The 12,780-nt window shown below is 36.9% G+C and overlaps 1 protein-coding gene across 2 annotated transcripts; it reads left to right on the top strand.

Moving 5' to 3' along the window:
* The first annotated feature begins 487 nt into the window (after window positions 1–487).
* On the top strand, window positions 488–12,400 carry plcd4b (phospholipase C, delta 4b). Of its 2 annotated transcripts, none has more exons than XM_053627324.1 (16): window positions 488–701; window positions 1,720–1,759; window positions 1,888–2,046; window positions 3,454–3,673; window positions 3,834–3,963; window positions 4,751–4,982; window positions 5,314–5,515; window positions 6,296–6,440; window positions 6,536–6,688; window positions 7,147–7,287; window positions 8,196–8,352; window positions 8,975–9,091; window positions 10,073–10,251; window positions 10,372–10,504; window positions 10,690–10,839; window positions 10,963–12,400. In XM_053627324.1, exons 2-16 carry the CDS (start codon window positions 1,738–1,740, stop codon window positions 11,052–11,054), a joined length of 2,232 nt encoding a protein of 743 aa, XP_053483299.1. In that variant the 5' UTR covers window positions 488–701; window positions 1,720–1,737; the 3' UTR covers window positions 11,055–12,400. The 2 variants fall into 2 exon arrangements, with proteins under 2 accessions (XP_053483299.1, XP_053483298.1); XM_053627323.1 differs by having other exon boundaries at window positions 3,445–3,673; window positions 10,963–12,399.
* The last annotated feature ends 380 nt before the right edge of the window (window positions 12,401–12,780 follow it).

Below are 12,780 nucleotides of genomic sequence, written 5' to 3'. Positions count from 1 at the left end.
AAATATGTATAAGATATGTGTATGCTGTATATGCGTGTCCAGAGCCCTTGGTTTTGCCTCTTTGTCCTGCATTTATTTGCACCCTGCATAGTTAAAGTCGGATATCAGGTAGGAACACTTGGTTGGTTGGTCAAAAAAGAGGACAGATAAGTATGAAAAGCCTTTGTTCTGCACCTGCTCTCAGCTTAGCTTTCATTTTTGATGTATGCTGATGGATTATATTGCTCCTCCAGGGCATGACTATAACTCTTTACCCACTAGATGCCAGTGGAGTTCCACACCTAAATAAATGTAAGCAACCAGAATTAAATTATATGTATTTAAAGGCACATATTTAATACAACAGCTGGGCATATTCTATTTAAAAAGCTATGTTTAGTAACACAGTAGTAATCCATGCACAATTACAGGAGGAAAAGCTGCTCAGTGACTCAGTGATGAGTGAAAAAAGGAAAGTGGGAGTGGTGAGGATGGAGTGTGAAGGAAGAGGAGGAGGGTTGAAGGGATGAAGAGAGACTGCAAAGAGAGGAAAGCGTCACTGAGCACACTTAGCACTCTCAGCTTTCCGTGTATGGGTGTGTGCGTGGTCTCAGACAGACTCTCCTTGTTTTGTTTTGTTGTTGTTTTTTGTCTCTAACACAAATTTGGCTTTCTTTTCCTTTCCAACACATAACTGCATCAAGAGGGTGCTTTCCCATTGGGTGAGTATTTTTGCTGTTTTTCCTTTTAGCTGTTTGTCTTTCACTTCCATCTGTAAGGATACAAAAATCAGCCAGAGATTTCTGCCTGTCTTTTAAGGTTTTGAAAATGCGTTGTGTTCAAACAAAATCATTCTCAGCCCCCTAAAAATCAGATGGGATGCAGGTGGAGGTCATTAGAAGTACAGGGGTACAGTAGGTACTCTATGTGGTGACATAGATTACTGTAGGCACAGCACACTAACATTCAGCCTTGGTTTGGAATATTTGGGTCACACTGGAAAGTTAGGTTTCTGGTCTGCTCTATGGTTTACTTGTCTCTCTGTTTCAGAGTTATTTTTAGTCTGAGTCTATGACTCTGCACTCTTCTGCTTGATATGCTAGCTACATGTACCATTGAATTGCTTTCTTTTTTTTAATTCTAGACAAATTCAGATATAAAACTCATAATATTTTGCCCAAGACAGAAGATTAGTGCAAATAATGTGATTCTCTTGCAATGAACAGGATGAGTTGTAGTGTATGAAACAAGAAGACAAAATTATAGATCTAAGTCCAATCCAAACACGTCTGCTGTATTTTGAGTGTTACTGGCTAATTATTTTTTTTAAATATAAGTTTAATTATTTTTTATGTAACATAATTAAACACTCTACTCGTTTAAATAAGAAACGGATGACAAGAAAAATAATAGGACTCCAGTGTGTAAGCATACACCATACTCTTTGTAATGAGTATGGTGTATGCTCATCATCCATGAATTCTTCATGTCCATCAATTCTTCTGTGCTAGGTAGTCATTCTAAAGGTTTAGATAAACTGAATATAGATTCATTAATACATAACCAGGAATAATTCCTTTATCCTTGAAAGTGCTTTGACAAGTCATACATAGCGTAAAGCTGTGATTATGTGTCCTCCTGCCAACCATGTAGTCATACTAATTTAAGTTTACATTGCCCATGTGACCCAGAATTTGCAGTATAAATATGCAAGTTGATGATGTATGTTAATGCCAACAGGTACTTCATATTTAGGAAATGGAATGTCCACAGAAAGTCTGTAAGTTTGTTCCACCAAAGGCCACCTCATTAATTATCTCTCCTTTTTGGCATTATTGATCCAATAATATAAGTAATGTGAAGTGTTAAATATGCTTTACGGACATATTTTATTCTGTACCCTTTCAGGTGTTCAGAGTAATGCCAATCTTGACATCATGAAGGCTGGAAGTGTCCTGAGGAAAGCAACATCTCGCATGTGGAAAGGACATCGCCACTACAAACTGCAAGATGACTGCAAGACTGTCATGTACAAATCCAGCTGGGATATAATCTCTTATTCAACCTGTAGGTACTCACAGAGCATGCTAACTTTTCCTCAGCAATGAAGGTTATTATTAGTATGCATGCTGAAAACCATCATGGCTTATTACATTTACATTTACATTTACATTTATTCACTTAGCAGACGCTTTTATCCAAAGTGACTAACAAATGAGAAAAATACAAGCAAAGCGATATATCTAGCAGAGAATCCCTATGGATTCATAGGGACTAATGTATATTATTGTTGGTCTGTATTACATATAATAAAAATAAAAATAAACATATTACAACATGGCACATTACATAACCATCAAATGTGGTGTGGTAGGCTTCCCCAACCTTTGTTGTATGTGAACTTTAGCTCTGGTATGTTTATATGATAAAGTGTAAATCATACCATGGCATAATAAATGGTGATAATAATGAATAATGGGTAGGTGGCAGTAAAGCCCTAAATTAAATCGATTGCCAACATTTAGTAACATGCTATCATTTAATTTATGTTAATGTGGACTTATTTTTAACTCATGAATGGAATAAATACTAATGCATTGATTAATGCAGATGTATAGTTCACACTTAGACAAATATCAGTTAGCATATGTTAACTTTGTTACTTTATCATTACTCCCAGTTTATTAATGCTGAAGTTCACTGTTTGTTAATGTTAATAAAATGTAGTAAGCAATCTTGTTTAAGGGAACCATAATGTAAAGCAATACAGTAAAATGCTTTTATTTCACAATTGTAAAATGTGATTTTTGTCAAGGCCATTAGTAACTGCTGAGTATGTGCTGTAGATTTATTAGTAAAGCAAAAATATTTTCATTTTACTAGTCTAAGTCTTACTGCATTACTTATCATTGGTAGATCTGTCAAACAAGGAAAACAAAAAGTTCTGGCCACTTAATTATAGTTTAATTAAGTGTTTAATTAAGGGGCGGCTGTGGCTCAGGCTCAGGTGGTAGAGCGGGTAGAGCGGGTTGTCCACTAATCGTAGGGTTGGTGGTTCGATTCCCGGCCCACATGACTCCACATGCCAAAGTGTCCTTGGGCAAGACACTGAACCCTAAGCTGCTCCGGTTGGCAAGCTAGCACCTTGCAAGGCAACTTTGCTACTATTGGTGTGAGAGTGTGTGTGTGAATGAGAACCAGTGTAAAGTGCTTTGTAGAAGAAAAAAAAGCGCTATATAAGTGCAGACCATTTACCATTGTTGAGAACTGCATTTAATAACACTGAAATTGGACAGCGCTGTTCCTATATTGTTGCCAGATTAAGAGAAACCACCTCAAAACTCCCCAAATCTTAATTTAATTTCTGGTTACAACAATTTGTAATGTAAATTGGAGAGTGTAATTTAACATGGTCTGATTTTACTGCGAACTTTCTCACATCTACCATGGTACAACAATGTACAGTCTCTGTAGGTGATGTGGAGGCAGTGCGAGAGGGCCATCAGTCTGAAGTGTTCCTCAGTATGCCAGATGAATTCCCTCCAGAATGCTGCTTCACACTGGTGTTTCGTGGCCGCCGTGGGAACCTGGACCTTGTGGCCTCATCAGCTGAGGAGGCTCAGGCTTGGATTCAGGGCATGCGGATGCTCATAGAGAACCTGCAGAACATGGATGACTGTGAAAAACTTGACCAGTATCCTTTTTATTTACATCCAGTTCTCATCTCTTTTTGGTATGTTCAGCAGAGGCACAGTCATTTTGAATGAACACTGTTCCAAAATTCGAATACTCATATGAATATTAATATTGTCAGACAGATGAAATTGTTTTCCTTGAATAGTCCCTCTACTCAGATGGGTCTCTGATTTGTTTATGACAGCAGACAAAAACAAAGATGGAAGGATAAGCTTTAAGGAGGTTCAAAAGCTGCTGAAGTTTATGAACATAGCCATGAATGAGCTCCATGCAAACGCTCTTTTCACGGTGAGGAGTGATGGCATATTTAAAAATTATTTCAATTTTATTAAACACAAGAAAGAATATTATCCCGTATAATATTAATAGGCTACTGACTACTGAGATATAGATAGAATACATAATTAAATTAGAATATAGATTGAAATCCATAATTTATACCATAGTGCTGTTGAATTCTTGATTCTGATTGGTGGAATGGTGTTGATTAATTTTCTATTACAGCAGCTCAGACAATAGTGCCAGCTGTAGTTCATATCACAGGTTTATATTAATGCACTTGTTCTCATTCACAGGCACTTACGGTATATGGTATATGCTACAGATAAACAGATTTTAAATGTTTTTAAAAAGATTTTAAATTTGTGCAATTGGTGTCAGACATTTTTAAAAGTCAGAAATAAAATTGTAAATATTTCAGCCTTCACTGTGAAGGAAGTTTCTCCATAACCTGACAAGCTGCATTTTTTTTTCTTACAAACTTCACAAGAGAGTAAAAAAAAGAAGCTGGTGTGGGAATGACTGTTTATAACTTGTTTCGTGGCTGTTACACAACATTAAATATAACTGGATAAAATGCATGGACCTTTGTGTTGGGCTCCATCACATCACCCTGTCGTATATTATTGTCCTTTAACAACACTCCCCATTCCTTAATACACTTGGTACATCACTTGAGGAATTTACTCATCTACTATTTACCTAACAAATGCTTACAGAACACTGCAAGGTTATTATACCATGTAGAGATGATTTTTCCATATTTGAGTTTTTTCCTTTGCTCTTCTTGATATAGATGGCTGATATGAGCCAGACAGGCATGCTGGATGCAGAGGAATTTGTCCACTTCTATAAGATGCTTACACAGAGGAAGGAAATTCTGGAGTTATTCCAGGAATACTCCAGTAATGGACAGGCACTTTCCCATTGTGACCTGGAGGAGTTCCTGAGAGAGGAGCAGCTGGAGGGCAAGAGGAGTCATGAACATGCGCTTGAGCTGATCCGCCAATATGAACCCTCAGATACTGGTACTGACAACCAAGGGCATCTTAGCTTTAATCTTTGTGTGACTTGCTATAGCGATGTAAATGAATGTAAATGAAAGCAGTAGTTAAGAAAAATATTGAAAAAAAAAAATAGCTAGAAACCTGTTAGCATGAAGTCATTTGCATAACTTTTGAAGTCTGTATACTTAAGGCATAATGCTATGTACTACCTGATGTGAGAGCTTAGAGTAAACAGCAGTATTGTTTTCTCTTCCATTAAGCCAGAAGACTTCATAATGTATTCAGCTGAAGTGCTTTATTGATTTGTGTGAACTTATAATGAAAGTCTATTCACTGTTTTTTTTCTGACCAGCTAAAACCCACCACGTCATGTCAGTTGATGGATTTCTGATGTACCTGACGTCTGCTGAAGGCACCATCTTCAACTCAGAACACCAGCATCTCTATCAGGATATGACACAGCCTCTCAATGATTACTTCATCTCCTCCTCACACAACACATACCTCTTAGATGACCAGCTGAAAGGGAGGAGCAGTGTGGAAGCGTACATTAAGTAAAAACGCACCTGTACTATTGCATGCTGATTATGTTTAAATAGCTCTGGGAAGAAATATATCAATATTTAGTGTAAAAGTGTTAGTTAGAATATTTATTAATAACACACTATACTTTTATACACACTCACTGGCCACTTTAATAGGAGCACCTGTACTCCTGCCCATTCGTGCAATTATACAATCAGTCAATCATGTCGCAATAGCACAATGCTTGAAATTATGCAGATACAGGTCAAACATCGGACGGGGAAAAATGGGATCTCAGTGACTTTGAACCTGACTACAGTGGGCACAAGTTTGCCGAAACTGGTCAGTTGAAGATTGGAAAAACTTCACCTGGTATTTTAATGCTTTTCTGCTCACCAGCATTATAAAGTCTGGTCATTTGAGTTACTGTAGCCTTCCTGTCAACTCATACCAGCCTGACCATTCTCCTCTGACCTCTGTCTTCAACAAGGTGTTTCTGCCCACAGAACAACCATTCACTGGATGCTTTTTTGATTTTCTCACCATTCTGTGTAAACTCTATATACTGTTGTGCATGAAAATCCCAGGAGATGTTTGATGTGAACATTAACTGAAGCTTTTGCTCTGTATCATGATTGTATGCATTGGGCTGTTGCCACATGATTGTCTAATTGCATGAATGAGCAGGTGTACAGGTGTTCCTGTTATAGTAGCCAATGAGTGTACAGCAAAATTCAGTATAAAAGTTTTCAGTTAAACCCAGTCAAAGGTACCAGTCCTGTTTTGAAAGAGCTGTTTCTTCTATATAGGGCTTTGAAACGAGGCTGTCGCTGTGTGGAGGTGGACTGCTGGGATGGCCCAAATGGAGAACCCATTGTTTACCATGGACACACTTTCACATCCAAGATTCTGTTTAAAGATGTTATCTCCACAGTGGCGAAATATGCCTTTGAGGTGATTTGGGAATTCAGTTAAACCAAGAATATGGTCTGGCAATTGTACAAGCTAGAATAATGAGTATTTTTTTTCAATCCACCACTGCATTTTAGGCATCGGAATACCCACTAATTTTGACAATTGAAAATCACTGCAGCATTGAACAGCAGACAGTCATGGCTGAGCTCTTAAAGAATATCTTTGGTGACATGCTACTGAAGACTACAATAGATGGAAAGGTGCCCGGTGTGCTGCCATCACCAGAGGTAAGCTAGGGCTCAGCATCTTTTGTTACCTAGTATATTCTGCTATGAATATGTGTTATGTTAACTTACATGAAACAGATTTTATGAACACAAGGGACAAATTGTCCTAAAGCACATTGCTATCACACCTATGAGGTTCTGCATAATGTGACAACAGAATTTTGCAGAGAACATCACAACAGTATCAGGTCTCAGTCGATCACCAGAGCATTGCATTGAAAATGGAAAAAAAGCATGTTTTAATGTTCTAATGTATCATAATGGATTTCTGCGGCATTAACAATTTAAAGACTTTGACTTAGAAGGCAGTTACATCTATGAGAGGCCTGGTATAGAAATCCTTTCACTCAGAGCTCATAAATAAAAAAATATACATTTTGATAATGTCCCTACATTATTTAATAACAATAGATTCTTTGAGTTTACAAAAATATCTGTTATCATACAAATGTTTTCAGGAACTTAAGGGGAAAATCCTGTTGAAAGGAAAGAAGATTGGAGAACTGGAGGAGTGCTCAGATGTCGACAATCTAGAAAGCAGTGATGTGAGTGATGAAGATAAGGCTGTGGACAAGGACAATCAGGCCACAGAGAGCAGGGTAGGTTAATTTGGACATTGGTCACTGTGAGGTTGATTGGTTTGTTCACACATTATAATTATATATTACAGTGAATCTTATATATACAGGGAGGGTAAAAAGATTGTATTTTCCATATCTTTCTGTAGCCAGGCACACATCCTCACTGGTTGCATGTTCAAACGGTTTTAAATATTAAATAGTTAAGAAATATATGGTGTAGAGGGAGAGATGAATGCTTAGTGCACCGTGGTACAAATTGAGGATGCAGCTGAACAGTAGTTGTACTTTGATCTGTCACACAGTCCTCCTCGTAACTTCTGGATGCCAGTTGCTGTCTGTGTGGAGACAGACAGTTTCCCCCCCACACCCCAACCAAAAAAACAAAAAACATGGCAGTAGATGGATTGGCTTTTCTAATGTGCCCTCTCCTAGCTGTGAATGATTGTTCATACTGCCCTGTAATGGACTGGTGTTCCTAGAATAGGCTGCAGATCCACCATGACCCTGACCAGGATAAACCGGTTACTGAAGATGACTGAATATACCAACCACAAGATCACTGTTCAGAGTATCAAACTATTAAATAGTCGATTTACCCTTCAGTTCAAGAAATGATTTTTAACCTTGAACCATTATGATCTAACTATTCTCTATATATACATTTCAGGAAGAAATTCTTGATTTAAATGACTGATCTGTGCCTGAAAGGATATCAGACCCCAGATAACATTTATGATTATTTATTAGGACATTTCTATCCAAAACTCAGACCGTATACAATGCAACTACAGAGCTGAGCATTAGTCGATCTTTCTGACAGTCAGGGATCCAAACTCACAACCTTCTGCTCACTAGCACAGAACTTTAACTACTGAGCCACCACTGCACTGATGTTTAATGTGGAAATGTTGTGTGTTGTTGATCAGAAATCAAAGGAAAATCTATCCAAGGAGCTTTCAGACCTTGTTATATACTGCAAGAATGTTCATTTCAACAGCTTTGAACACTCGCGTGCCTACAGCAAGCCTTATGAGATGTCTTCCTTCTCTGAGTCCAAGGCCCGCAAACTTATCAAAGAAGCTGGTAAGCTCATAAAATGTAAAAAAAAAAAAATAATAATAATAAAATAAAGTACAATTTTTTTTAATGCATACAATTTGTCGGTGCTACTTTATCATTTTATATAGAAAATAATTGTTAATTAGGAAATTACTCAATTCAATTACTATTAATTTTATTAAGAATGAAATATCAAGTGTGCTTGCGATATAATAAAATTATAGACAATACCAAATAACAAAGTTTTGTTTTTGCAGAAACAAAATGAAACTGGAGTTGCAAAACTCTGATGTACTGAATAAGTGTTAAATCTGGTTTTAGACCAAAAGAGATTTTTTTTGCTCTAGAATGTAATCACAAATTTGAGCGCATGTTATATACTCACGTATTTTAATTGTTTGTTGGCTGATTGCAGCAATTTTCATTATAAGTGAATTTCAAGGAAACAGGTTTAATGTTCTTTTTTATTACAGTTTCATTAAAATACATTATTCTAAAGCTCTGAATTTGTGTTTATTTGCCTTTTTGTGACACAATTGTGATGATTTATGAATTCCATTCATCTGTATAACATATTAATGAATTAATTATTCTAAGATAATAAATAGTCCACAAACCATGTGATCATTTCTGTCTGTTGAACCAGGAGCTGACTTTATTCAGCATAACAGAAGACATCTAAGCAGAGTGTATCCTAGTGGCCTGAGGACAGACTCTTCAAATTATTGCCCCCATGACATGTGGAATGTGGGATGCCAAATTGGTATGACCGTTTTTTAAATTCAGCAGACACTGAACTAACTTGAACAATAATACAGCCAAGTAAAACTTGTCAGGTGTGCTTTTATAGAAAAATAATCAGTGACATGATGGTGTGATTATTTTCCAATAAACTTTATGGAACAGCTTTGACTGTTATAAAGTGTTGACACTAGAGACTGCTTCCAAAAACTAAATGACTCCTTACTGAAAACTTACCCATATTAACATTTGCCTATGTTTTTTAAGTTTATTTTGAGCATCCGAGCATACAAGTACCTGTGTAATTGTGACTATTGAAACAATAATGTATCAGCACTTATATATAAGTTCTAATACATTATAAATACAGTATATATATATATATATATATATATATATCAGGTTTATTGTTAGAAATTTACAGACTTTCAGCTGTTTGCCATGAACAAATCAAACAAAAACAATTGAAATAGTTCAACACAATGAATGCTTCAAGTGGTTTCCCCAAATTCAACTGAAAATGCAACTTTTAATGATTTTTCCAGTTTCAAAATTATTCAATCCCTGCATGGTAAGCATCTTTAATACTTAGTTGAGCACCCTTTTGCTGTTACGACCTGCTGTAAACGAGATGCATAGCTTCTGGCAGTGTTCCTGTGGAAACTTAGCCCATTCCTCATGAGCAATGGCCTCCAGTTCCGTAATATTCTTGGGTTTGCATGCTGCAACCGCCTTCTTCAAATCTCACCAGAGATTTTCTATGGGGTTCAAGTCAGGTGACGGTGATGGCCCTGTAGAATCTTCCAGGACTTCTTCTGTAACCAAGCCTTTGTGGAATTTGTGGTATGCTTGGAATCATTGTCCTGTTGGAAGGGCCAGATGTCTAAGCTTCAGCTTCCTCACAGATGGCATGACGTTTTCTCCTAGGGTTTCCTGATATTTCAATGAATCTATCTTAAGAGCACCACATTCTGCATTAAACTATAATGTGTCTAATCCACAGTGGCCTTGAATGTCCAGACAGCAGGACTGGAGATGGATCTTAATGACGGCCTCTTCAGTCAGAATAACCGCTGTGGATACGTTTTGAAACCTGAGATCTTGCGCGACAGTGAACAATGTTTCGACCCAGAGAGGCCCAATGACCGGAAGGATTACTTTCCTCTCAGCCTCACTATCCAGGCATTGATACACTTATTAATTTAATAATGATAATATGTTCAAATCTGAGCTTAATTTCAGCTTAATTTGTTAAAATGTTATTGACTGGAAGTATGTGAAAAATCTGTGCATTGATTTTAGATAATAAGTGGCCAACAGCTCCCTAAAGTAAGCAAAAAAGAGTGGTCCATCGTAGACCCTTTGGTAAGGGTGGAGATCTATGGTGTACCTCTCGACCAGACCCACCAGGAGACCAAATACATCGAGAACAACGGTAAGGGTAAAAATGTGATGTCATCCCATCAAATTTAAAACATTAAATTCACTGCATATGGGACATTAGCTGTGTTTTGTTACTGTTTGGAAATACTTTCTTGCCATTCTGCTAACTTTGGATTCGATTTGACTCTCGGAGATTGTGTTGGCATTGATTTCCTCCTGTGTTTCTCATTTGCACAGGATTCAACCCACACTGGAATGAAACATTACAGTTTGTGGTCCATACGCCCGAACTGGCAATAGTTCGCTATGTTGTGGAAGACTATGACAAGACATCCAAGAATGATTTTATAGGGCAATACACACTCCCGTTCTCCTGCATTCAACCAGGTGAGACATTCATGTTAGAATAATTCCACTCAAAATAATAAGCTGCTAAATGTGCTACAAATTATTAAATAGGAAATTAAGTGAATTAAGGAAAGTAAGTGATTTTCCTTGTTTCTTTTTCAGGGTATCGTCATATCCAGCTTTTATCAAAAGATGGCACAAGCATTTGCCCATCATCTTTGTTTGTGCATATTAAAATTAAAACAGCATCTTAGACTGTCTTCCAGGAACATAAAGTATGACAAGAAGCATCCTGGTGTTGCACTGGGAACTACCTCCACCTATCGGAAGGCTGTATTTACTAAAGAAATGTGTGCTGTTGCATGTACACACATCATATTTTATAAAATATACCACATGACAATTTTTGCCATTTGTAGCTGCCCTACACATAAAGGAAAATGTGCAAACACCAAAGAAACTGTTGTATTTAGCAGTCAGGTTTTATTGAACTTAAGATTAGTAAAGACTAAAAGAAGGTAAAGACTAAAATATGCATTGTATTTATATACACCAGTGCCTCTGTTATACTGTGGGAAGCAATTGCTGGCATGTTCTTTTTTGTCCACTTGTGCTCTTCGAGGGAATAGTCACTGCAAGTCAATTTTGACTGATCACCTAGGTGGAACATTTCTATCCTGTTGGGAGTGGTCTTTTCCAGGATGACTCCGCCCTTATCCACAGGACACAAGGGCTTACTGAATGCTGTAAAGAGTTCGAAAATGATGTAAATTATATGCTATGGCCTTCGCTGTCAACCCAATTAAACAACTATGGGTTTTTGGACTGACATGTTAGACAGCGCTCTCAACCACCATCATTATTGAAACATCAACTGAGGAAAAATCAACTGAGGGAAGAACGTTTTTCATTTTCCCTCCAGTACAGTTCCAGAGACTTGAAGAATCAATGCACTGACGCTGTTCTAAAGGCTTATAATGGCCCAACACCTTACTGATAGACATTATGTTGACACCTGTCCGTCTATCTATCGTGCCTTCATGTTCAATTAATAAAAGGTATTCTCTCAAGTATTAAAAGTATAACTCTGCTTATCGTTTTAGTCTCAAGTACTGCAGCATCTGAGAGATAAAATGGTCATAATGACCAAGACCTAAACATACCATCTTGTATAGCATGAAAAGGAAGACATCAAAGGAAATCAAATGCACCGGATAGATTCATGGTCTTTGTGGTCATGTTTTGGAGGGGTGGAGAGGAGAAAAAAAGAAGCCAGAGAGAGAAACAGATGTCAGAGAGGTGAGTGGTGGCACAGACTCTTACTTTTGTAATGGGATAAAGGCAGAGGAGCAACGTGCTCTACAGATCTGATTACATTCCTGTGGGCATAAATTGAGAGCAACTAAGTAGGCCACAAAAAGGGATGGGTTACTATTAGCCCTTCTCAAGTTATTCATTCTATGTTTGTTACTGTTACATGTCTTACCCTTTCTTAACCATTTCCCCTCAGACATCTTTTTTTTAACATCCAAATTGTTCTTGCTGGACCCATTTTTAAGATTATTCAAGAATTCTGCCAACCTTTGTAAAAGTGCATTCTTGAATGAGCTATACTGCAGTTATAGAATGATTATTTTAGACATATACTGTTTTGTAAACAATTATTAATTGTTACTTTATTAATATACCATATTAATGATGTTTCCTTTTAAAACCTGTTTAGTAATAGGTTTGTATATCTATTCTAAACCGGTACCAGTCATTTTGTACACCTCTGTTCCTATGGAATTAGTTTTATGTCAAAGTGAAGTTAAGAAAAAGACAATTCTGAAATAAATAATCCATCTAGACAGCAGAGTACTACATATCTACGAGGCAATAATTTATAACAAATGCATAAAGAAAAGTCATCTAATTACTATGAAATGCAATTTTAATTATAATATACATAAAAGTCCTTTTTTTCTTAAAAAGAAATAA

Source organism: Ictalurus furcatus, chromosome 6 (genome assembly GCF_023375685.1).
Source record: "Ictalurus furcatus strain D&B chromosome 6, Billie_1.0, whole genome shotgun sequence".
In the NCBI taxonomy this organism is placed as follows: Eukaryota; Metazoa; Chordata; class Actinopteri; order Siluriformes; family Ictaluridae; genus Ictalurus; species Ictalurus furcatus.
Note: the sequence above shows the minus strand (reverse complement) of the source record. Positions and strands in the feature narration are given on the sequence as shown.